Source organism: Crinia signifera, chromosome 1 (assembly GCF_055691185.1).
Source record: "Crinia signifera chromosome 1, ASM5569118v1, whole genome shotgun sequence".
Lineage (NCBI taxonomy): Eukaryota > Metazoa > Chordata > Amphibia > Anura > Myobatrachidae > Crinia > Crinia signifera.
In genome coordinates, this window is record NC_139217.1 from 458,213,546 (window position 1) to 458,238,703 (window position 25,158).

The following is a 25,158-nucleotide window of genomic DNA, read 5'->3' on the forward strand; positions in this document are numbered from 1 at the left end:
GAAGCTGAGTTCATGGCTAGCTCTGCACAGCGGCGCTGCCTGGCGCCAAGGATGGGGAGACATTGGCAATCCCAGAACTTTTCCGGGAATGCCAGTGGTACCACTCAGGCATCACCTGGAAAATTTCCAGGTTTGCTAGTAAAGGGGTTAATCCCAGAGGGGCCCTGAAGCTATTTTTTTTTTTTTATGAGTGAACTCTCCAACTAAATGTATGGAATTTTATTGTTAAAATAAATTATTTTAGTGAGATTCATCACTCGTCTCGTTTACTATAACAGGAATCTTTTCTATGTCTATATCTGTAAGTCACTCAGGTCTGATTCCTCCTTATCGTTTGCATTTCTTGCTTTGATCAGGATTTACATTCTTTTTTTGCAGTTAATTGCTTGTAACATCTTGTGACAATTGTAGCTCTTGAACTTGAACACTCTGACATTGTCATTATTTGCAAGCAATGTACAGTAGTGTCAGCATTTGACTCACAGCTTCTTGGAACTGTAGTACAGTAACATTGCTTTGACTATGTACATGGTTATTCTTGTTGTGTTTCACAAGTTTGACAGACCTTGACAAGTCAAACTTGTCAAGGTTTGTAACATTGCTGAAGCAATTTCTTCATCATCAACTTGCACTCCAACAGAGCATAGTTGCTGGGAAATAGATATAATTGTGTGTATGTATTCACTTATTTACATTAGGCCATCCCTTGCATAATTTCCATTTCAATTTGGTCCTGCTCTTGCTCTAATCCGGAGTTTCCCAAACTGCTACTACAGCCCAGGTTTTAAGGATATTCATGCTTGGATCAGGCTTGCCTACCCTCCCGTAATTGCCCAGAGACTCCCGAACATCAGCTCCCCCTCCCGGCCCCCTTGGAAGGTAGGCAATCCTCCTGCATTGGCCATGCAGCCCCCGCATCCCCTTCCACGTTGCACTAAATACCGGTTTCCGCGGCGAGGGGCTAAAATGACATGAATCGCATAATTTTGCGACATTTTAGCCCCTTCCCTGATCCGCGAACTGCATTGTTTGCCTGTCATGTGGACAGGGACATGATGACGTCCGCCTCGCCCTACTCCCCTGACATACTACTATTGGGTCCCCTCTCCGGGTTTCTCCCAGAGAGGAGAAAAAAAAAAGTCAGCAAGTACTGCATGGATTGAATATAGGAGACTTAATTTGTTCCTCAGTCAATTAGATTTAATCATTAGGATTTAAGTATGATATCCTTAAAACCTGGACTGTAATGGCAGACTTTGGGAAACTCTGCAATAATCCACAGGTTTTCTGTTCCCAGTTCCTTTCGTACACTATATTAATCTCCATTCTTGAGATTCCACCCTGCTGATAACATCTCGTATCAATGATATTGGTAGATTTTTAAAAAATAGTCTGCAATTGACTCATTTAATTCTATCACAAAGTTGATGACAGTTTGCTCTTCATGCTGTATTTCCCAGGCATTCAGCCTTTTGGTTCCCTACATGGTACTTTTAGAAAAGCCCTAAATCTAAGTTTCTGTCCTCCCCAGGAAGAGACCTAGGATTCCCGCATCTGGGAAGCAGCTTAATGATGCGGCTCATACTTGGAGCTTAAATTAGTCTAGTTTCACTCTTTATTAATTATGTTTTTATCTTGTTCTCTCAAATAAAGCTCAGCTGTTGAATTTAATTTGATCACCCCTCATTAATACTCAGCCATATTGTTGAGGCAGGCGGCATTGTCTTCATTTTAAGGAGTCGAAATTTGGGTGGGTGCACGCGAAAAGACAAATTACCGTGCGCTGATTAGAAAGACTGGCATGATTAAATTACTGGAGACCTTTAGTTTGTTACATTTGCACAATGGGTTTTAAATGTCTTCGACAAATTATAATGCATTTATTGACACATGCTACCTCTGTTTCAAAGTACGATTACTAAACAAGCTCATGACTTGAGCTAGGTACACACTATACAATTATTGGTCTGTTTTTGGTGTAGCGTGCCATGGTTGCTATGTCAGTATATTTACATCACTCTGGTATAGTTGCGAGGTCCGTATAATGACTTTACTCTGGTACAGTTGCTAGGTCGGAATGAGGAAAGCACTCTGGCATGGTTGCTATGACAGTATGATGACATCACTCTGGTACAGTTGCTAGGTCTGTATGATGACAGCACTCTGGCATGGTTGCTAGGTCCATATAATGACAGCACTCTGGTATAGTTGCTAGGTCTGTATGAGGACAGCACTCTGATATGGTTGCTAGGTCTGTATGAGGACAGCACTCTGGCGGAGCTGCTATGTCAGTATGATGAGATCACTCTGGTATAGTTGCTAGGATACTTGCTGTATTAATTTGTATGACAGATGAGCAATTAAGATTTACTCTGTTCATTTTGCCCAAACTTGCAAAGTTCAGATTTTTCTTATGTGTTATCCAAAACATGTCAGCCAGATAGCCAGGGCTGGTATAAGGCTTCTCAGGACCCTATGCAAAACTTCAACCTACTGTCCCCCCTTTCCCAACCCCACACTTCCAAAACTAAACACTTTGCATCTCTCAAATGAAAGAATGGAGGTGACGTCTTTGAAGTTCCACAACCGCCATCACTAGGTTTTCCACAGAGACATTCTTAACTTTGTAAATGAGGACTAAGGGGTGCCCCTTAGAGCCTGGTGGTCGGTACCACATTATATGGTGGGGTATCCCCTTATGAAGTCGTCACTCTGGTACCAGCTTTTGATTTGCGTGTTACTGTATATAAATCACAATTGAGGTCCCTGAAGCAAATCTGAGTAAAAAGGACTTAAACATTGGACAGCACTAAAACTACTAGTGTGTAATTGCTCTATACTTAAACATCCTGTGACTTCCTACTTTATAGACCGTATACGTTACATACACATACCATACCAATATAGACACTGATACGGTTTTAATACTGTCAATATGCTGATCTGAAACGTCTATCCATACTTATACTGAATCCATACTTATACCTTGTGAATTACTCATGGCAGGTTTGCACAGTCACAGTGTTGAGAATAATATACTGTAGAACAAGGGTAGTTATATTATGTGGTGAATACTGTGGAGTAGCAGACTGAAAGCTAGACAGTGGAAACAGCACAATTCCCTATAAGCACCAGAGTAGTGAGGAGAGGTTCTAAACGAGGGCAAGATAATGAAGGTCTCAAATGTGCCTCTATAGGAAACAGAGATGTATTGATGCTAGCAGAGAAAGTCAGGAAGTTGACCAAGAGTTAAGTCTTAAGAGTATGAAGTGCTCACCTGGGAGTACAGGAACAGGGGCCCATAGGGATGTAGCAGCCACCATAAAGACTTGAGTGACTTATAGAGTCTGGGCTTTTCATAAATAAATATATATATATATATATATATTAAATAGTGCTAGTGCAGTGCATGCAAGGTAATGTACCAGTGGGCGGGTACTCAGACAGTGGGGCAATGTCATGGTCTCCCTGTACGCTGTGGGCCAGTACGACCTGGACTGTACTAAATAACAGATAGTTCAAAGCTTCTCCTCTTTATCTCTCTGCAAGTCATGACACACCCCCGACAACATTGCTTCGTTCCATGGGAACACTTTTCTGTGTTTGCAGCCGTCCTCTAGTTTGGATACCATTAGCCGAAACAAAGCACATATTGAACTCTCATTTCAGGCACCGTTCTGTGCACTTAGGGGTACTGGTGTCCCTCCTTTGTAAATTACAAGGCACACCTTTACTTGCCAAACTCCTATCAGCAGTAGGTGGGCGAGAACCTTCCCAAACACCCCCACCAGCTCACTCTGACAACCTTAAGTTAATCGCTCATCTCCGGAAAAATTAACAGAAAAACCTCAGGCTAGACAAAGTTAAAATAATTATCGAAGATAACAAACATGTGGCTCATGCAGTAAATGTTTGTGTTACTTTCTCTTTAAGTAAATATCAGTACAAGTTAGTGAAACTCAATCGTATCATCCATAAGTATTTCCGGAAGGTTGGGCAGTTCTCTTTCCAAATGACGGTAAACATCTTGCTTTACTATGAAGTCTAAACAGCTTGTAGACTTCCGAGCAGCGAATATTCCACATTTGCAGAGATTCTGTGGATTAGTGAGACTTTAGGCTTATCTCAGATTGAAAAGTCTCTTAAATTCCAGCAGTTTACAGGGTTATACGTGAGCTGCTACCAGCCAACAACAAGCTGTTCGGTTTGCCGCACTGGCACATTGATGTCATGTCTGCATTTATAAAGCCGCATTTTAGAACATGTATTCACCTCGTTGGTGTTTGTAGCAATCATATAAAACAAGACTGGTTGAGCCTGAAACAATCTTCTAGAGCAGGAACAGGACAAAGACCACTGACTGCAATAATAAAAATTTGTTCTTGCAATACGGCTAGTGTCTGGCTATATGTAAACTATCTGCTATTCTTGCTAATGTACAAGAGTACATGGTTAAAAACAATCCTTAAGGATTTAAAGTGTGTGCAGTTGAGCATCCCGGCAGCCGTTATACTGAATGCCGGCAACCCAACTGCCTTCAGAAGACCGATGCCAGAACAGCGCAAGGATGAAGATGCAAGAATATTAACAGCCGGCATCCCAACTGGGAAAAGACATTAGGGTTAGGTTGCCGGGAGTGGAAGGTTAGGGTGAGGCACTGAGGAGGGAATTATTTTAGACAGCAACAGTTTTGGGGTTAGGCACCAATAGGGATGGTTAGTGTTAGGCAGCAGGGGTCGGGGGGTTGGGTTAGGTTTCTGGAAGGGAGGGTTGGGGAGGGGAATTATATTTACCTGACCCGTTAAAATTCCCTCCATCGGGATGGCGGCCGTGGGATCCTGACTGCCAGGTATTCGTATGTTTCCCGTACAAAAGGGGACTGTATTTATACCCTATAGCAACTGTCTCATTTTATTTTCGAATTCAAATAATTTTATTTAAATAATACCACTGATCAGCACAAAACACAGCAACAATGCTCAAGTATTTCCTCAATAAATAAAAAGAAAAAAAAAACGAATGCACTTTTTGATTGACCAATTTCTCTAGAACACACCTCATAAGGATCTGCTATCTCACATTGCCACATAGGTAATAGCACATTGCTATTGATTTATAAACTTCTATTGATTTATAAATAACAGGTTTGGTATAGTAGGTGGACTCCAAAAAGGTTGATGCGTCACTGGGAAAAGTTTAACCTGAAAAGGTCGACATAATTTTTTCACATTTCTGGCTTTCTGTGTTCCAACAATAGTGGAGGTTGTTCCAAAACCTGAATTTATAGGATGATGTTGAAAACAAGTGAATCTCCCCTACATCTCCACCGAAGTGGAGACAACGCCTATGCTCCGATGAGACCAAGGGATACATTTACTAAACCTTCTAAAAATGAAACAAGGTGATGTCACCATAGCAACCAGATTTTGTCTATCATTTTGTAGGATGCAATCGAAGCTTTAGTAAATTTACCCATAAGACTTTACTTTTTGGAGCCCTGCAGTTACTCATGAGAATACCATCCAAGCCAATGGCGGAGCTTTCCTAGTGGCTGCAAAAATTAACCACGCCCATGAGGACCTGACAGTGAATTCACATTGAAAGTGCTATCAAAGCCAGACATGCCGTCCCAGGAGTCTCCTCCTGGTACTGTTATTAGCAGACAGAGGGCTTTTATTGGGAAACCAGTCCCTCAACAGCTTTTATTTGTATTTAATAAAGGGCTTTTATTTCATTTGATAGCATTGCTACATAAATCTATTTCAAAGGGAGTGAATACGTTTTATAGACACAATTAAAAAAAATGTATTTACAGTCCTACCATTATTTTTTCCGTTATGGCTGTGAGCTTACTATTCGCGAAAACTATACAAAAAAAAAAAAAAGAAAAAAATAACCACCACAATAAAACAAGCAAACAGTTTATAAAAATGGCACATTTATTGCTACATAACGGTTATGTACATGGCTGCATTGAAATAACTACTGTTGAAAGACAGGTAATGGCCTAGACTATGCTGTGCATTTTTTTTCCCAAAGAAACTCCAGCACCCATCCTGTTTGGACACTTCTACAAATCAGAACCACATCAAAAACATGAAAAAAAAAATTGAGGCACTCAGCCACACATTGAGAACAAGGTGTAACTGTTCTTTTATTTTTATTTTCTTTTGCCTGTATTTTCCTATTTTTTTATATTTTTTGTCATGAATTTGTTCAGTCGCAAAAAAAAAAATTTATAAAAAAAAAAAAGCCTCCTCCATGACCCAAGAGGGTGGGTGAATGGTTTTGGGGAGAGGAATCTTAAAGGCTATAAAAAAAAAAATAATGGAAACAACTTACACTTTTCATATTTGCAACCCAATGTAAAAAACAGTGAAACAAAAATAATTGCGGGTGCGGGGGGGGGGGGGGGGGGGAAGATCCAGTGGAAGTGAGCCAATTATAGTATTTTTTATTTTTAAGTATTATTTTGTTTTAATGCATCAGGGACTACTACAGTCTATTTGTATAGCAAAAAGAGCACTAGACAAAAGAAAATCTTTATAATAAAAGCCAGGCACTGATACGTGGTGAATTTCTGTTTTTGTTTTTTTAAACCTTATCTTCACTTAATTGCATTACAAGTAACAATGAAAAAAAGGCCACAGTTCATATATTTTCACCATTACATATGTCTATAATACTTGAAATGAATATGGAAAACCCAGCACTGCACACAGATGCATCAATTTCAAGTCCTTCGAGGGAAAAGATAGAGCATGAATAAGAAAAATGAAGGCAGAAAGGCTCCAGTACCCCATATGACAGAATCCGATATTCTGCCTTGATACATTTTGTTCCAGTTTTTAATTTGTTGTTGTTTGTGCTTCTTTGTTCTGATGCCTTTGCAGATTTCTGTCTGGGAGGTACTACTCAGCTTTTATACAATTAATACTCCACTTGCGTGGTACGCCGAAATTAAATATTTTGCACCTTACGTCCATTATATCACCCCGTTTGCAGAAAAAAAAAATCGGAAGACTGAACCAGAATAGATTGCATTGCTGGTTGGATTAACAGTTGTATTAATGGTCTGGTTCCTTGCTCTATGCTACAGACATTTGCTAAAAATTCCCTTCAATGGACACAATATAATCGTATGTGTTTGGTGAAGCTGGAATTTAATGTGGAGGTGGATTGTTGTAGTACAATTGTGGCCTATACTGAGAGCAGACATAAATTTGTGGCTGCAACCACCTTTATAAGATTACAGTTTGTCCATTTACTAGGAAGTAGCCTCTCCGTACTTCCTAGTAAATTAATGGGCTGCATTATTTTCGGGCCTCAGTGATGACTCTGCAGCAAAGGTTCTTATAGTGGCATAACTCACAATATAGGCAACAAATACAATTTAAAGTAGTGTTCCAGGTTAGAATCTTTTTGCAAGTCTACCACCAAAGCTCAACAAAACTTTATTATATTACAAATATACACTGCACGGTGTCATAATCTAAAATCAGGGCTAATATTCATGAACCCGTCTGCAGATTTTCCAATCATGAATTCATATAAGAGAATTAAGGTATAGAAACATTTTTTTTTTTTATTACACCATGTGGTAACTGAAGCCTGTCTTGTACGGAGATCACACATACAATTGCAATTACTTTTCAAGTGTTTATCACTAAACAGAACTCACAATAATGCAATATTTTAAGGTTGAAAAAACCGTTAAGCACCACTTTGCTTTCAAATACTGTAGGTTTAAAATTGCTATGTATAATTGTTCATGTATACATCTTCTATCATCATTATTATTTTTTTGCAATCCTAGGCAATGCAAACGTATAATTAAAAATAAAATGTATAAAAGAAATGTTCCAGCTCAACTTAAAAAAAAAAAAAAAAGTGTACAGAAAAGTTTAAATATTTGACAGTAAATTTAAAAATGTATTTGACCTATGTTGAGTTCTGTATAACTGCTGGACAAGGTTTACCCTGCGAAAAGATGCAAAACTGAAAATAGTTTTATAATACAATGTACATCATCTTTTAGCTCAATGAAGAAATATGTGAAACTTCCGATACCAGGGTTCTACTATAGATACAATAAGTAACAGCATATTTTATAACGTCTGACCAACCCTAAATCCACCTCCACATCTAATAAAAAAAAAAAAATGATAAAGAAAATAAAAATAATGTACAATGACACAATCTGTTTTTTTTTTTGTTTCCACATTTAACATATTTACAGTGGTTCATCATACATATGGAGCATATGAAAATTAATACAGGGCAACTGGCTGTTTTTTTTTTTTTTTCATTTATGATTTTGGAAACAAACACAAAATTTTCGCATCTTTAAAAGTTTTTTTTTTTTTCAACCACATAGATTAAAAAATAAAAAAAATTCCAATACAACATATTAAAACACATAATAACAAGAGTCTACATGTAAAAATATAAATTTTACATACACGATTTCAAAATAATGATACGTTTGTCATTTTGTTGCATAAAATTTACAAATGCAATTGTCGTTTCTGAATGTATATAGCTGGAGAACAGATGGACATTTAGACCGATTTATGGCGTTCACAGGGGCTAAATGACGATAATCCTACTTAAACGAGGGATAAAGTTTAATACATGCCAAGTTTGTGTGGCTGGAAAAATAAAGGCTGACATTTGTGACAATAGAGTCTAAACAAAGACCTTATGAAAAGGTCAGTATATAAGTTCTACTGTATACCAAAACCATGAAAGGCTCTGCAGTGGTAGCTGGGTCTGTGGTTGCCAGTTTTTGTTGGGCAGAAAAGTGACACCAAGCTTCCAAAAATAAATCACATTCGTACTGGCCCAAGAAAACCTTTGTTGCCACACTCAAGAAAGTGCTATATACTCCCATACATCCATACTCCCATGGTCGGCCAGGTATCGCTTTACCATTGATTGGCCATTGCCATTTAACATTATGGCAGCAAGTGGTCATCGGCCACGCAATACTCATTACAGATATAGAATAGTCCGACCACGTTGTCTTTTTGCATACTGCTTTAGCTACATATGTAGTTAACACTTGTAATTGGTTAGCTATATCACAGCCACTCAAGATTTTTTTTTTTTTGTAATTTTTTTTTCTTTTCCTTAGTGATGATATAAACATTGGAAGGCACAGTGGTAACAATTTTGTAGCATTCTAACCTTGTACCTATGAAAAAATCCCAGAATAGACTCGAATGTGCAGCTTTACATAATGGCAAAACTCAAGAGTCTATGTTGCCTGCAATATATGTACATGGTGCGTCTTAAGACCTGCATTTCCATAGCCAGGAATAACAACTCTGTAAATGACTGAGAAGCAAGAATAGTCTTATTATCCTGCATTACCTTCCCACAGAGTTCACATGACAAGTCGCAAGAACAAAAACGAGAAGAAAAAAAAAAAAATAGAAAATCAGGACAGAGAGGACACACAAAAAAAACCTATTTACAGTAAAGTCTCTTTTTAAGAAAAAAAAAAGTAATTCATCATTATTATTTGTACAGGAGCAAAAACAGTTTTTTTTCTTAAAACAAATGAACCAAAGTCTACCATATGCACTACAGTTTCATATATATTTATATATATATATTTATATATTTGTCATAGGTCTATTCGTTCCATCTGTTCCTCCTACCCTTAGGAATGGCTAAAATCATCACTACATTTTTTATTCGGACATTTGCTGGTTTTGTAAATATCTGGGCAGCAAAGCACCCCCCATTTTTTTTCCTCCAGAAAATATAAACACTAGTGGAATTCAACACCAACAAAAAATGTCTTTTTTTTGTTGTCCTCCAGAAGTACACTTTTTCATTATTGCAAGTATACAATTTTAAATTAAATATTTTTTTTTCAGACTTACAAATTAATTATATATTTGTTTTTGTTTTTTTCCAAAAGAAGTTTAGGCACAAATGCACTGTTCCACAGCGTGGAGTAGATTGCCATTCACTGTCTGGGCCGCTTAAACCGCAGCCTGCAACGTACTGCTCGGAACATTCAGTATCATAGGCGAAGAGTCCTCCGAGATTCGCGGCTCTTGTGTCGGGACTGCCGATACCTCTTGCGTCTGTAATGCATATATCTACTCAGACTTGTCTTATTTTACAAAAAAAAAGGGTCTAGGGAGAAAAGTTTACGTGGGTTTAAGATAATACAGCTGTTAAGGAAGTGGCTTCTTGCCTAAAAGAAGAAATTCAAAAAGAACGTGGACCTGAAATGAGAGCACACCGGGAAACCAGATGTTAGTAAATATACATTTCTTTTTCAAACAATAATTAGTATGAACTGAATACACCAAACATATGTTTAAACATTAATTGTAGTTACTTTGCCAAGATTAAAGATACTAATGTAAAGAATAAAGAATGGGCTGCCATATTTGAATATCACCAAATATTACATCTTAATTACTATTACCTTAAAAGGAATGCATTCTATAAATAATACACAATAATAATAGCAACTTGATACCTAGTTTTTATTTCAATTATTCAATATCACAAATGGGAAATCTAAAACAAGCACACTTTTCAAACATACAATTCAGTACAATTATCATTTTAGCTTTGTAATATAAAAAAAGAGATACATAGGGCAGTATTCAATGAGAAAAATTCTCCGTGTTTTATGGAGAATTTTTGCTTTTTTCACCTTGGACGGAGCATTTTGCTCTCCAAAAGTGAACCACCCTATTCAATGTGAAATATTCGCCGTCTTTCTAAGTGATTTTCGCCGTCTCTCTCCGTGTAGAAATTCTCCATCTTTTGATGGAGAGCTGGAATGTGAACTTTTAAACTAAAAGTTTTTTTTTTTTAATTTTGGTGTAAAAAAATCAGGTTTTTTTTTTTCTGTGAAGGGGCATGTTATTTTTATTCATGTGTTTATAGCACATGAACATATATTTAATTTAAAAATATATATTTTTTTAATTTTTCAGTTAATTTTTTACAAAAATAAATATTTTTCTCTTCATCTAGCGCCGGGCCCTGTGGATTGTGGAGAACCCTTAGAGGTCCACTCTACACCCACAGTAGTGTATATTTTTATGGATGGCAAAGAGCCTGATGATGTAATTACTTATTAAAGTATATCTCCAGCTAAGAAAAAGTTATTTCATGGTGACAAACATCGTAGTCAAACAAAAAATGTCATCAATATACTTGCACTAGAGACTAGACACTTACTTTTATTACATCATATTGCGCAAGTTCTATATTAGTTTTGATTTATAAACCATTGGGTACTTATATGTTAGTTGGGCGCCCACTAAGCTATTTGCTTAGTTTTCCGCGTCCCCTCGCCACGCTTCGGGCTCAGTGGCTCGCTGTGCACGCCACACTATATAAAATCAACTCCATGCCGACATGGATAGTGGGGGTATGAGCATACTAACTATAGTGGGCGCCTAACTAACATATAAGTACCGACCATTGTAAAAAACTTACCTTTTTACATCTGTCCCAAGTGATTTGATGCATCCCCCATTCCACCGTGGGGTCCTGATAGGGATAAAGGTGAAGGGTCCGAAGAGACTTTTTCTTCTTCCCTTCTCTTCAGACACGCTGCTTTCGGATTTAAGTTTCTTTCTGCAAGCAACCAGGTAATAAAATTACACACACACATCATCACATTTATTTAAAGAAATAAAAACACACAATAATTAAAAATCCGGTTAAAATCGATTGAAATCCAGAGGAGGCCTCACAGTGGGAGTGGGGGGGGGGGGGGGGGGTCTAGTTTGAATTGCAACCCTCCAATTTAGTGGTGATTCTAGTGCTGCAGACTTTTCTATAAATGGTCCACTGACATTCACTTAGGCAGGGAACATACACTAAGATGAATGTTAAACTGTTCCATTTTGCTACTAGTTCAGAAGGATTAGTTGTCTGCGACTTCATCACAACACTGAATATTCATGAATAATACAAAAAGTGTGAGCCCCGTGCAATCCCTCGAAATCAGTGATCATAACTTTGAGTTGCCTTCTACATCAGTCAACCGCAATGTCTTTAATGCTTTGGCTGTGTAACCATAGGAGGCTGCCTCCAGTCTGCCATCTAGTGCATGACACCTTTTTAGCTGAGAACCAGACAGTGTGCCATGCTTTTCGCACCCCAAGTGTTAGTGTGCCTTTCTTCTTTCAATGCAAGTGTCAATGTGTCACTGTTTAGGCACCTTAAGTGTCAGGTGCCATTTTTCTAGAGCCCTGAATCACAATATGCTATTGTTCTAGGGACCCAAGTGTCAGTATGCCATTGTTCTGGGGACCATGTGTCATGGTTCTGGTATCCAACAGTCAGGTTCCATTATTCTAGAACAAGGAGTTTCATTGTTCTGGGTTCCAAGTATCATTATGACATTGGCCTAGGGACCCAAGTGTCAGTATGTCATTGTCCTGGCATCCCAATAGTCAAGTGATCTAGGACAAAGAATGTCAGAGTGCAATTGTTCTGGGTTACAAGTGTCAGCATGCCATTGTTCTGGGGTCCATGTATCATTGTTCTGGTATCCCAACAGTCAGGTGTTCTAGGACTGAATGTTAGAGTGCCATTGTTCTGGGTCCCACGTATCATTATGCCATTGTTTTAGGGACCCAAGTGTCAGTTTGTTATTGTCCTGGTATCCCAACAGTCAGGTGTTCTAGGACACTGAATGTTAGAGTGCCATTGTTCTGGGTCCCAAGTGTCAGTATGCCATTGTTCACGGGCCCATATATCAGTGGTGCCATTGTTTTCGGGCCCATGTACCAGTGGTGCCATTGTTCAGGGGATCCCATGTTAGTGTGCCACTGTTCTGGGTCCCAAAAAGAGTTCATCTGACAAGAATACACTGCAAGTCTAAAAGTGGAACCCAAACACATATTCTAGAACCTCATCTGAGGCCTCAATTCCCGACTGTAAAAAAAATTGTGTAAAGGTTTGTATAATTTAGGAGTACGGGAAGAATGCAGAAACCCACCCCGGACTTGCTGCTCTAAGCTGAGGATCACGGCTACAGCCTGATGTAATATTAGGAGCTTGGTCTGTGGCTTATCGCTCTTAAGGTGAAGTTGAACCATCCGCCCCAATTCCTTGAAAGCCTCATTGATATCGCGTACTCGGAGACGCTCGCGAGCGTTGTTTGCCATCCTTCTTTCTTTCTCCCTCTCCGCCTTCTGCTCGGGTGTCAGATCCTCATCATCGTTATTGCTGAGAGATAATGAACATTTTTCAATAAAGACTCCGTACAAGAAAATAAAATACATCATGCACAATTTTGGGAAAATGAACAGGTTAAAGCATTGATGAACACAAACACACAGGCTGTTGTGTGTTGTACCAACATAGGACAATATTCGGATGAAAGTTACATGTCACAAGTCCACCAAATATCCGCCCCAGCTGCGCTCTCCAGACATCCGCCCCAGCTGCGCTCCCAAGACATCCGCCCCATCTACGCTCCCCAGACATCTTGCCCATCTACGCTCCCCAGACATCCGCCCCATCTACGCTCCCCAGACATCCGCCCCATCTACGCTCCCCAGACATCCGCCCCATCTACGCTCCCCAGACATCCGCCCCATCTACGCTCCCCAGACATCCGCCCCATCTACGCTCCCCAGACATCCGCCCCATCTACGCTCCCCAGACATCCGCCCCATCTACGCTCCCCAGACATCCGCCCCATCTACGCTCCCCAGACATCCGCCCCATCTACGCTCCCCAGACATCCGCCCCATCTACGCTCCCCAGACATCCTCCCCATCTACGCTCTCCAGACATCCTCCCCATCTACGCTCCCCAGACATCCTCTCCATCTACGCTCCCCAGACATCCTCTCCATCTACGCTCCCCAGACATCCACCCCAACTACGCTCCCCAGACATCCTCCCCATCTACGCTCCCCAGACATCCGCCCCATCTACGTTTCCCAGACATCCTCCCCATCTACGCTCCCCAGACATCCGCCCCATCTACGTTTCCCAGACATCCTCCCCATCTACGCTCCCCAGACATCCGCCCCATCTACGCTCCCCAGACATCCTCCCCATCTACGCTCTCCAGACATCCTCCCCATCTACGCTCCCCAGACATCCTCTCCATCTACGCCCCCCTGACATCCGCCCCATCTACGCTCCCCAGACATCCTGCCCATCTACGCTCCCCAGACATCCTCCCCATCTACGCTCTCCAGACATCCTCCCCATCTACGCTCCCCAGACATCCTCTCCATCTACGCCCCCCTGACATCCGCCCCATCTACGCTCCCCAGACATCCGCCCCATCTACGCTCTCCAGTTCTAAGAATACAAATCCTAGTACCCCTGCAAGGCCACAACAAGCTGACTACCACTGCTCTGTATAAAGTTATTGCAACGCGTGTGAATATGGGTTTTTATATCCTATTATACGTAACTATTTTAACTGCAAATCAAAACTAAATCACAGCTAAATCAGTTTCTAATTACTGTCATATAGCTTTTACCAAACGATGTGAAAGCATACTCGCGTCTTTATCTTATGCTGAAAACACGTCACATAAAAAAAAAATGACAATTGAATTATTACAGGCTCAGTGATGCGCAGCGCAAGGCGCTGCAGACAGAATTATATGATCTCATTAGTGTCACATTTACAAAATGAAAATCTCCTGCAAATAGAAAAATCAGAAATCTCAGATGTTGGAAAAGTGTATTTGGCACCTGTACTTTAAAAAGATATTTGACACCTACAGATAACTGTATCCTATTGGCAGGCGTGTGTCCTCCTGGGACTTCCAGTAAACCTGCAATTGCTTTTGTCTGTGCCTTTCAGCCATGACATCGGAGAGCGCTGCTTACTTCTTGTTAGTACAGCACAATACCGCTCTTTGGTTATCTCCGAAGCACATGGCAGGTCTTAGCGGTTTGGTATCAAGGAGTAACAGAAATACTGGTAGAAAGACACAAACATAAGCAAAAAACCAACACGGTAAAGTTACCCGATGATAGATAAACACTTGTATTGTACATTGACAATAACATGAATTATTGCAGCCATGAAACTGAGCACGAGGCACCGAAGTACACTTTCCAACAATACCACCTCTGATTATGGAGAGGAACCACCCAAGGGCCAGTGCATTGAAATGTATTCTTAGTTATTATCAAGAAAGACTGCACACCGTACTCACCGCAAAGTTGTACTGCACAAATACTGTATGAAGGGGTTAGCATCACTAGGTCAGTATATTGTCCAACAATACACAGATCAGAAGCTATTTGCTTCCCTGGTGGTAGCAGTTTAGTCTAGTGGCCAAATTAGACCTAATGGCATGGTTGCAAATTCGCAGCGACCAGTGTCCAGTTGAGCGTTCGCCCCGCTAAAATGAATCCTGCCTTGCTCGCTGTGAGAATGAATATGAATTGCTATTTGCAGCTGAGCGAATATGTCCATTTGCCTTCCTAGACACACTTGCGGTTTTTCTTAGCACTACCACTGGCACTCTTTACCTAGAACGGCGCCCATCGCATGCCATTATAATGGCGACCGATGCGATGCCCGCGATTTCACATAGAAATACATGTTAAAATGTAAATCGCGTCGGTCGCATCACATGCGACCAAAAATCGCATGCGATGCGACCGACGCGATTACCGCGATTTCACATAGGGAACAATGTTAAATGGCCCAATTGACCCGATTTTACATAGGGAACAATGTTAAATGGCCCACAGAGCCCAAATAGGCACCCTCAAGTGTGAAATGGCCCCCCCAATTTTTAACGCCACCCCACGATCAACGTCAACCCAAAGCGTGGCGAGCGCAGAGAGCCCGCGAGGGGCGGCGCTACGCGTCCTACGACCTTTTCATACCCCCACTATCCACGTCGGCGTGAAGTTGAGAATAGAAAGTGTGGCGAGCGCAGCGAGGGGACGCGAATACCTGTGGAGCCCGCGAGGGGACGCAGATACCTGTGAAGGTATCCGCGTGCGCTCGCCACGCTTCGGGCTCGGTGGCTCGCCACACTTTCTATTCTCAACTCCACGCCGTCGTGGATAGTGGGGGTATGAAAAGGTTGGAGGTCGCGGGCTCGCTACGCTTCGGGTTGACGTTGATTGTGGGGTGGCGTTAACAATTGGGGGGGGGGCATTTCACACTTGAGGGTGCCTATTTGGGCTCTGTGGGCCATTTAACATTGTTCCCTATGTAAAATCGGGTCAATTGGGCCATTTAACATTGTTCCCTATGTGAAATTGCGGTAATCGCGTCGGTCGCATCGCATGCGATTTTTTACCTTGCGATGCCCAAGGCGCCGTTGTAGGTAAAGAGTACCCTACCACTAAATGCCCAGTTTCCACCACGAACGCCTACTTCCTGTCAATCACCTTGCGAACAGCGTGGGAAAAAAATGTGACAGGACTCACGCATGCGTACTACAGGCCTGAATTACCCCTAAACTCCTAACTTTGATACATGAGCAATCGTACCAGCGATGGTGTCGCCTGGTGTAACAGCTGCATTCACTGGTCCCCCTATATCCGGTTACATCGTTGGCTGTTTGTCTGACAGTTGCCCAGTAGAAGTCATAGCGTCCCTAAGGCAATCACTGTACCAAAGAACGGCCTGTAATAGTGCCAAGAAGCTCCATGCAAAATGATCGTCGTCAATGTGCTTCCTCGTAGCCTATCACCGCTGCCACATCGGTGATAGTGTTCACCAGGGATATTTCCAGTGGGCTGCAGAAGGAACTGTGTCCACATTCTGCTACCTGGCTCTCCGATATGGAAAAACGTAGCTGGGCTCATCTGTCTGGCACACGCCAAGCAGTAATAACCCAAAGTTCATTAATAGTCCGGGCAACGGTTTATCAATCAAAAAACCAGGTTCCTTCCAAATCTCCACACTCGCATGGAAAAAATTCCACGGCCATTGCCCCGAAGACCACTAACCCATGGTTAGAGCTGGCAGTGGTCCATTCCAACTAAAGACAAAAATATACGGAAACCCTGTTGTTGTTCTTCTGCGATGAGCTGTGGGTCACTAGATCAGAACCTTTTCAGTTCTGTGATACCAGAGGTGGATGAGCACAGCCTTAAGGTGCGCTGATGCGACCAGCGATTACAATGGGGCTGAAAACGGGAGCGCGCACCCGGCGATTTCACACTTCCATCACTGGCAATATGGTCGCTTGCGACCATATTCCCAGCGATTATAACAGTGTACACAGCACTATTCTACTAATTAGTCTATAGTACGACCACAGTATTTGAGAGTACATCTCCGAAATGAAGGTGTGACTGAACATTTAGGCCCTTGGTTTCCTCCAGGCACTTGTTTTATAAGCCATGGGGAAAACAAAACGTGGTATCTCCACAATCCTTGTTCACTTCATCAAAGTCCGGTGAAGGAATTAAATGAAGCGACACTATTATGTACTGTTACCTAGATCTTGACCTCGCTATTGATTTGATATCCTTCTTGTCGTCGTCTAATTTCTTGTCGTCGGATGATTTCGAGTCTTGAAGATTTTCATCTCCTTCGTCGTCGGACTTAATTTCGGAGCTGCCGGGAGACATATTCGGTCCTTGTAGGCCGGTGGGGATTCCTGTGAGGGAGCACCGAAACATTCATTGCATTGGTACCGCTTGTAGACAGAGGACTCGGGAGTCATTTATCGGGTACTAGCAGAAATCAGCCATGGGATTTACTCAAACGTATGGACCAAATTTTAAATAAAATAAATAAAATTGAAAATAAAAATAAAATGTCTATTTTAAAGCTTATCAATGGCCATTTATAGGATGCATGAAGGAAGTTGGGCAAACTAACACCTAAGTACTGATTTAGATAGTGGATTCTATAATGGTTTAGACAGGTTTATGAGCTTAATTCAAAAAGTTAATGAGCGGACGGAACGGTTTGCGTTGCCGCCAGTAAAGTACAGTACACTCCAGCACCTGCTCTGCAGACTTCAACCAGAGGCGCAGGCAACAGGGCGCCCCCTACAGGGGGAAGGCAGCACGGCATGGGACAGAAAATTCTTAGAAATAAAAGGGAAGATACTGCAACTTCAAGTTATTTATATTCTATAGGTAGGCTGGAGGAAGCTTGCGCTGAAGCAATAAACCGAGCAAACTCATCGATAAATAACAGAAACCCGCTTTAAAAAAATGTTGCCTCATTCCTACCTCTGTACGGATCTTGAGGCGGATTTAAATCCGGTGACGTGGCGGACTGAACAGGTAACTGGGGGACGGACACCTGGTTTGGCACAAGCGAGTGACTGCCTCGCAGACTCTCCTCCCGATGGGATCCCACCTATAAAAAAACAAGACACACGAACTGGTAAGAAGTAGTTACAAAAAAAATAATAATAATGTTACTTGTTGGAATTCATAACATTTTTGCAGAACAACACTAGAGGGAGCCCTTGCGCTACCTGAGCAGGCAGCACTTAACACTTTGTAAGATGCAGTGTTGCACATTTAGTGACAAATATGGAAAAGTAACTCAGGCAGGTAAAACGTCAAATTGTCTCCCAGGGTGCTGCAGCGAAGCGCACCGATTCGTACCAATCTGTCTTCTATCATGTTCGCCAACAGATCTGACAATTATCTTAATGCCCATATGCTTAATTGTGGGCCTTCTCAATCCCCCCATTGCTTTCAGAAATCCTGCTGGAATTTCCAATTGGCATTCAACGTTCGTTTCAAGGGATGCAATTCTCAAGGCTGCCATCTTTGCCACAATGCCGTCTAATCCTCTTTTTGTGGCAGCTACGGCACTGACAAGGCCACTTCATTTGGTAGCGCAACACGGCAGAAGAAACACTGTTCCCTCTTCTACGCTGACCCTGGGTTGTTTTATTTTAAACAAATGTTTACTGTCTATCGTCAAGTGCCCCGCACAAAACCCAGAAGGGGCGCATTCCTGCTGAGCCTTCCGCTAAATGCACGCGGAAATGTTCCCGGCTGAATGGAACCACAGGAAATGACACAATTCGAAGGACTTATATAATCTAATAAATAAATACTAAAACACCATCATCTGTATTTCTACTTTTAACAGACAATAACATATGCCAATGCGAGGCTGTTCCCAATAACTGCACCCAGCCGCCGGGTTCTTAGCAATAATTGTGCGCCTTTTTTTGTTTGTTGTTTATATCGACACGCAGTCATCCGACATGAAAGAAATAAAGATTAATTAGTATTTTTCCTGTTGTTAGAATTTATATCACACTGATTTCTAAGATTATTTGTTTCGCATCCAGCTGCCAGATTGTTCTATCCTAATCCCCCATCTGTAAGGTTTCTGCGGTTTTCCAAATCTGCCACAAACTATACTCTAAAGAAAGAAAGAAAAAAAAAAGGCCTAAGGAAAATCCAACCGCTGGAAATGTTTTATTTAAGCTGCGTTATTAATTAAAGGACTAATTGAGGTATGTATTACACGGTAATCTACTTAAAAATTAATTCTGTACGTAGATGTATGCTTAGAGGTGTATAGGAGAAGAATTTAAGGGAGTTATAGAGAGGGGGACTTGTGGTACAAAGTTTGTCCCGAGCGTTCCGATTTCTGCAAACAATGAATAATAATAGAAGAGATTATTCGCCCCAAACACCTGGTGAGATAAAATCAATGAGGGATTTTTAATTAACTGGAAGTAACTTTTGTTTGTAGTGTGAAAAAAATTAAAATCACAGAAATGCAGCCAAACGCAGGAGAATATCAGTCAAGGTCTCTACGTTATAGCTGCGGAGGAGGGTGGGAAAAGATGGCTTCCAGATCTACTCCTGTTATCACACAGTTCATACCCTGCCCTGTTCCCAGCTATGCCACCAAGGTAAAAGCTGTGGAAACAGGAGGATTTTTATTAAACCGTATGTGACCTATTCAATTAGCCGTGGTCTAATTGGTGGCTCGGACCTGTTCATTCTTGTTAAGACCCTGGGGCTTACAACGCGATAAAAAGTCTTCATTAAAATGGATCCTAAGTATATAACGCGCAGGGGAAGGGGGATTCAATTTTATGTGTAATCAATTAATAATCGCGCAATGCCCGAGGTTTTACAGTGAAGAATAGATGCTAAATAACAGTTTGGAACACAGAACTAATGCCCTTATACATCATTTTTATAAATGTATTGTGTCACTAAAATTTCCTTTTAATTAGAGAAAATTAAGTTTGTACCAAAAAAAACCCTGGCATATTAATAAATAATTAATGAGGACAGCTGTGTTATCGGTGCGCATTGGTTGGAATGAAGTGTTTTCTGTGCACAACCAGAAGTGATGCTGTAACCTGTATAATTAGTAGAAAGGATTTAAAAAAAAAAAAACAAGTTGAAGGTACTCCAGTTGGTGCTAGGAGACCTTTTAACACAGTAGGAAAGAAGTGTGGAACCACCGGAAGAAAGGAATTACTGGATCCTACAGTACGACTGGTTGGAAGATTACAATGATTCGCTTGGCAGAAAGGGCGGGCCAGTGAACCACACCCCTGCATTATAAATGACATACATTTCAAGGTGTCCTACTAACCCCCAAGGCTTCCTCCTCCCAGACTCTGTTTCTATCTTCCAACCCTTTTGAGATCTCCCACAGGGGAATTTCAAAAGTAGGCAAGTACTGGATATTGATTCGACCCGCATAACGTATTCCACCACTGCGCGGTGGACAATAAAAATGAACATCTTATCATGAAGAGTTAATGTTCCTCCCCCACAGGTCAGTCACCTGTTCTGCATTTTGGTCTGAATAGTTCAACCATTTTGAAGTATGTTTATTGTATTTAAGATGCATTATTACAGCCATACCAGGCAGTTGTATAGTTGCAGCGTAATAATCTCCCCATGACAACAATAACACACAACGGATGAAGAGCGCTAGATTTAACTTTCAATTATCTTACCAATAAGTCTTTTGTACAGACGGGAGGAAAGGCAATTTGCGGAGATGCGGAAAGCGCGGTTTAGAGTTGAAGTATCCCCTTTACAATCTATGGAAAGTGGTCATACAGATATTCCGTACAGCTCCCAGATGGGAACTCGCTATCAGGAAACAAAGGCCAAATACAGTACAATGGAAAGGACAGTCGCCTAATCAGGTAGCAAACTTGCTTCTTAAAACCGTCTCTTCTATCTTACATCGTCTTAGAAACCATACTCAATACTCATTCGTTGCAAAGGTTATGCGTCGCCGGTTTCCAATGAACGCAAAAAATAAAAAAAGATCATCTTCTGCCCTTTGTATCGGCTCTGTTCTATTGATACATTCCAATAAAAGAATGTTTGTGCAGTTTTCTATTAGAGACTAAACCGACTAAGTTCCAAGAGGAATAAACAGTCCACTCTGAGTCGTTGTGAGCGTGTTATTGGCCTAAAATTATGCAACAAAGCCTTTCATCTCTATCCTATATAATAATAGTTCCCATATGTCAAGTGGCTTTGCTATAAACTAGATTAAATGCAATAAGAAAGGATTTAATAATCATAATAATAAAAAAAGACGTTGAAAGTGGCATTAAATCTGGGGAGGAAAAAAAAGTTCAATACTTTGCGGAAAAGAAAATCTCTTTAAGCGGCTTTTCTGAATATTGAGGCATTAAAAATAATAAAAAAGCATACAAAAAAAAAATATATATAATTTTTAAGCATTATAAAAAGGAAGTGGAATAAAACGTGCCATATGTAAAATAAAAACACAAAACCACTTGAAAGAAAACACTAAATTTCACACTTGGTACAGTAAGACACGGCACGTGTCCTTCCAGCGATTGAGGAACTACAGATACCAGCATGTTGTGCCAGCTTTCACACAAAAAAAGACAAGAGGCAAATGTGGTTCCTTTCAGACATTTCAGTCCTGCATTACACAGACTGTATGTACAAAGGTGCTATTGGGATAGATGCAGATGTCTGGTGTAAAAGTAAAGGGTGTATACGGAACCATCTGTCAGTGTTAACAGTGCGCAAAAAGCTGGCATGTCAACCCTTGCGCATTAACCTGGCCGCATGTACGCAACACAAGGAGTTTGTATGAACTTACAGATGAGTTGACGCTGTGACGACAGTCAATAGGTTGACGGGCACAATATTGACACAAAAAAAGGTTGACATTGACAACTTTTCACTTTTTGTGTCAATGTTTACACCTGTCGACATGGACATAGTACTGCCAGGAGACTGGCATGGTGGGGCTGGCAACCGGTGGTTTTGTAAGACAGCGAGGCGTCTGCTGTGCAGATCCACACAGCCAGGGATGGAAGAAGCCATGCAGCATCCGCTGCCCGGCATTAGACTGCGCATACGCAGTCTAATCCACAAATCCCGGAATTGGAAACTCCATTCCCGGGATTGAAATTCCAGCAATTTTGAGGCCAAATCCTAGGATCACGCCAATCCCAAACCCAAACCCGAGATTACCTACTCTACTCCCCAAGCTTCAGCTACCATTCCCAGTTGTAGCCCACGTATCATAGAATGTAAAGTATGCAAAATTCCAACAAAATAAAAACAATTGTGAAAACCCATGTCCATGAGCAGACAATTGGCACGTCAACATTTTTTATTGTGTCGACATTTCGTCAACGCCAACCTTCGGCATTTCAAACTTTTGTTTATGTTGACCTAGTGACTATATGGTATCAACCTGACAGATTAACCAGACACCCAGAATAAGGCCCGTGGAGTACAGCACAGTGTTAATTGGAAGCAAATCTCACCAAGTGATAAAGTGGCCGGTGAGAACGCCAACCGGCCCATCACTGCAACTTTTCAAACCCAGCCTGTAATGACAGCTAGGGGCCGATTTTCGGCTGATAAAGTACCACACACTATCATTTTAACAAGGCTTATTAAATCTGTCCCTCTGTGCCTTCTAGCTCAGCAACATGTTGCCGGTCTCTGGTGTACAGTATGAGGCTCCACTCCATGTTTTCCAGCCCGCACTCTTTGCCTGGTTTATTGGAAGTGCAAAAAGCTAATCCATGATTTCTACATAGCACAACATGAAACACACAGGCTTTAAAGAGGAAGTTTTCTTTGGCAAAGGAGTGTTATTGATGTGATGTGAAGGACCAGCTTCCATAACAGACTTTCTTCCAGTGCAGCAAAATAAAAATTTTTTGTTCATTCCCACTCGGCCAGAATCTGCCAGTAATTGTCAGCTTTAAAACAAATAAATAACACAGGAATACTGTTTTTTGGTGTGTGTTTCCTCCCTTAGGTGCACTTTCTTCCTATTACATATTGCAATCCAGATAGTTTCTTCAATATACATTATATCTTGAAATAAACAGCAGACTACTATGTGCCTCAACAGGACCTTATTTGCAGATTGTGGGGGCCCAGGGTCAACTAAGTTGTGTGCACCAACACAAATATTCCTTTGCCCACACACTCCCACACATGTCACTGCCCCCTTACCCCTCACTGGCAGCATTGCAGTGCATTACACCACATCTGCATGATCTTTATATAGATAAGCGGTGATGGTATAGTGGACTCTAAGGTCACCGTTGACATCCATGTAGATGTCCTCTGTTGCGGAAGATAAATCAGGGGCATGTCCACCCAACTTTGCATACAGTGGAGAGGGAAATGCGTAGAGGTGGGCCGCACATGGGCAGATAGTACAAGTCAAAGGTTGTTCCTCTGGTAAGAGCTGCAGTGGGTCCTAATGTCCATTAATTTTAGCAGTCTAGGGCGTCCACAAAACATTTTTGTGGCAGTCTAGGGCGTCCCAATTTGTGACGGCCCCTTAGTAACCACCTTATCCACTACTGTTTATAACACAGCTCGGGTTGGTCAGCTTTAGTGACCATTCAGTTCACCTTTCAGTCACCACAGTGGAGGCAGCCATTTTGTGGTATTGGAAATTCTTGAGAAACCTTTTCATTTAAAAGCAATAGAGCATCATACATAGTGGCTGAGGTTGAAAAACAACATAAGTCCACCAAGTTCAACCTACAAAAGTTCAACTGCGGTGTAAATGACCCGGATGAGGTTACTGCCTATATAATATAAACCAAGATCCCAGATGACGCCAAATGGTTTCCTATTTACTGCTTAGCACACTATAGAATATCATAAATTATGGTTATAACCCTGTATACTTTTTTTTCTGCTAAATATTTGTCTACCCCTTTTTTAACCGTATCCATTGAGTCTGCCATCACAGCGTTCTCTGGCGGAGTATTGTATAACTTCACTGCTCTTACTGAACTGAATGCCAGTAATAACTCCAAACACAGCCTGTAACACTGCTGTTAAGAGCAGATTGGCCTCTATTCTCTCATCTACTGTACTCCCACCTATACTACCCACACATGTACCCCTTTTACACCAAAGGTTGGATCCAGGATATTGCCTCTCCAGTCCGGGGCGTGTTGAAAATGGGGCGAAAAAAACAACAACACGTGTACTATTCCCCGGAATCTGACCCGGCAAATGTTCAGGGTCAGTCACGGGGCTTATCCGTGGCTCATGGTGTTGTAAATGGTCATTATCCGGGTTATTTGGAGGGGAGAAGGCCGCAAAGAGCTGATTGGTGCTTCTACGGCTCTGGAAGATGATGTCATCTGCCGGAGACCCGCACAGGGCACATGGAGCAGCGCAGCAGCGTTACCAGGCTGTTTGCAGCCTGTACCCTACACTACAGCAACAGTCTGTGCTGGAGGCACTCTCCCCAGTGTGTTTACAGCCTCATCTGCAGCAACACACGCTGGCTGTCACACAGTGTGTCCCAGTGTGTTACAAGTTTGTATTCATGTGCATCTTCATCTTTCTTTATGAGAATACATTACATCTATAGAGATTCCAATGTATGATGATTTTATGCATATTTTCAGCTTAATAAAGAAAAACAACTTGAAGAGTATCATGTTCCATTTGTTGTGACCTCATCAACAGGCCAAAATCCATTTTTTAATGACAGCAGCAAGGAAAGGCAGGGCTGATCCGTTTTCAGTGTAAAAGGGCATTACCCGGGAATAACCTGGATTGAAGTGCAGTGTAAATGGGGTCTGAGGCAGGGCATGCCCTGGCAATTTCCCGGGATCAATTTCCCGGGTCCTACCTGGCATTCTGGTGTAAAAGTGGTATAATACACCCTCACACCTCCCCTACTCCCACCTGTTCTACCCACACAGGATAGAAAAAT

General features: G+C 41.4%; 1 protein-coding gene across 19 annotated transcripts in view; it reads right to left on the bottom strand.

Moving 5' to 3' along the window:
• Positions 1 to 5,921: 5,921 nt before the first annotated feature.
• TCF4 (transcription factor 4) overlaps positions 5,922 to 25,158 on the bottom strand; it is a 329,034-nt gene continuing 309,797 nt past the window's right edge. For 14 of the 19 annotated variants that reach the window (XM_083155221.1, XM_083155222.1, XM_083155213.1 and 11 more), the window contains 5 exons: positions 18,183 to 18,312; positions 17,437 to 17,599; positions 12,992 to 13,221; positions 11,479 to 11,619; positions 5,922 to 10,244 (listed from right to left, as the gene is read on the bottom strand). In XM_083155221.1, the coding sequence (XP_083011347.1) occupies positions 11,483 to 11,619; positions 12,992 to 13,221; positions 17,437 to 17,599; positions 18,183 to 18,312 (660 nt within the window). In that variant the 3' untranslated portion in view covers positions 5,922 to 10,244; positions 11,479 to 11,482. The remainder of the gene's footprint in view (positions 10,245 to 11,478; positions 11,620 to 12,991; positions 13,222 to 17,436; positions 17,600 to 18,182; positions 18,313 to 25,158) is intronic. The other 5 variants (XM_083155225.1, XM_083155218.1, XM_083155212.1 and 2 more) reach the window with 1 other exon arrangement.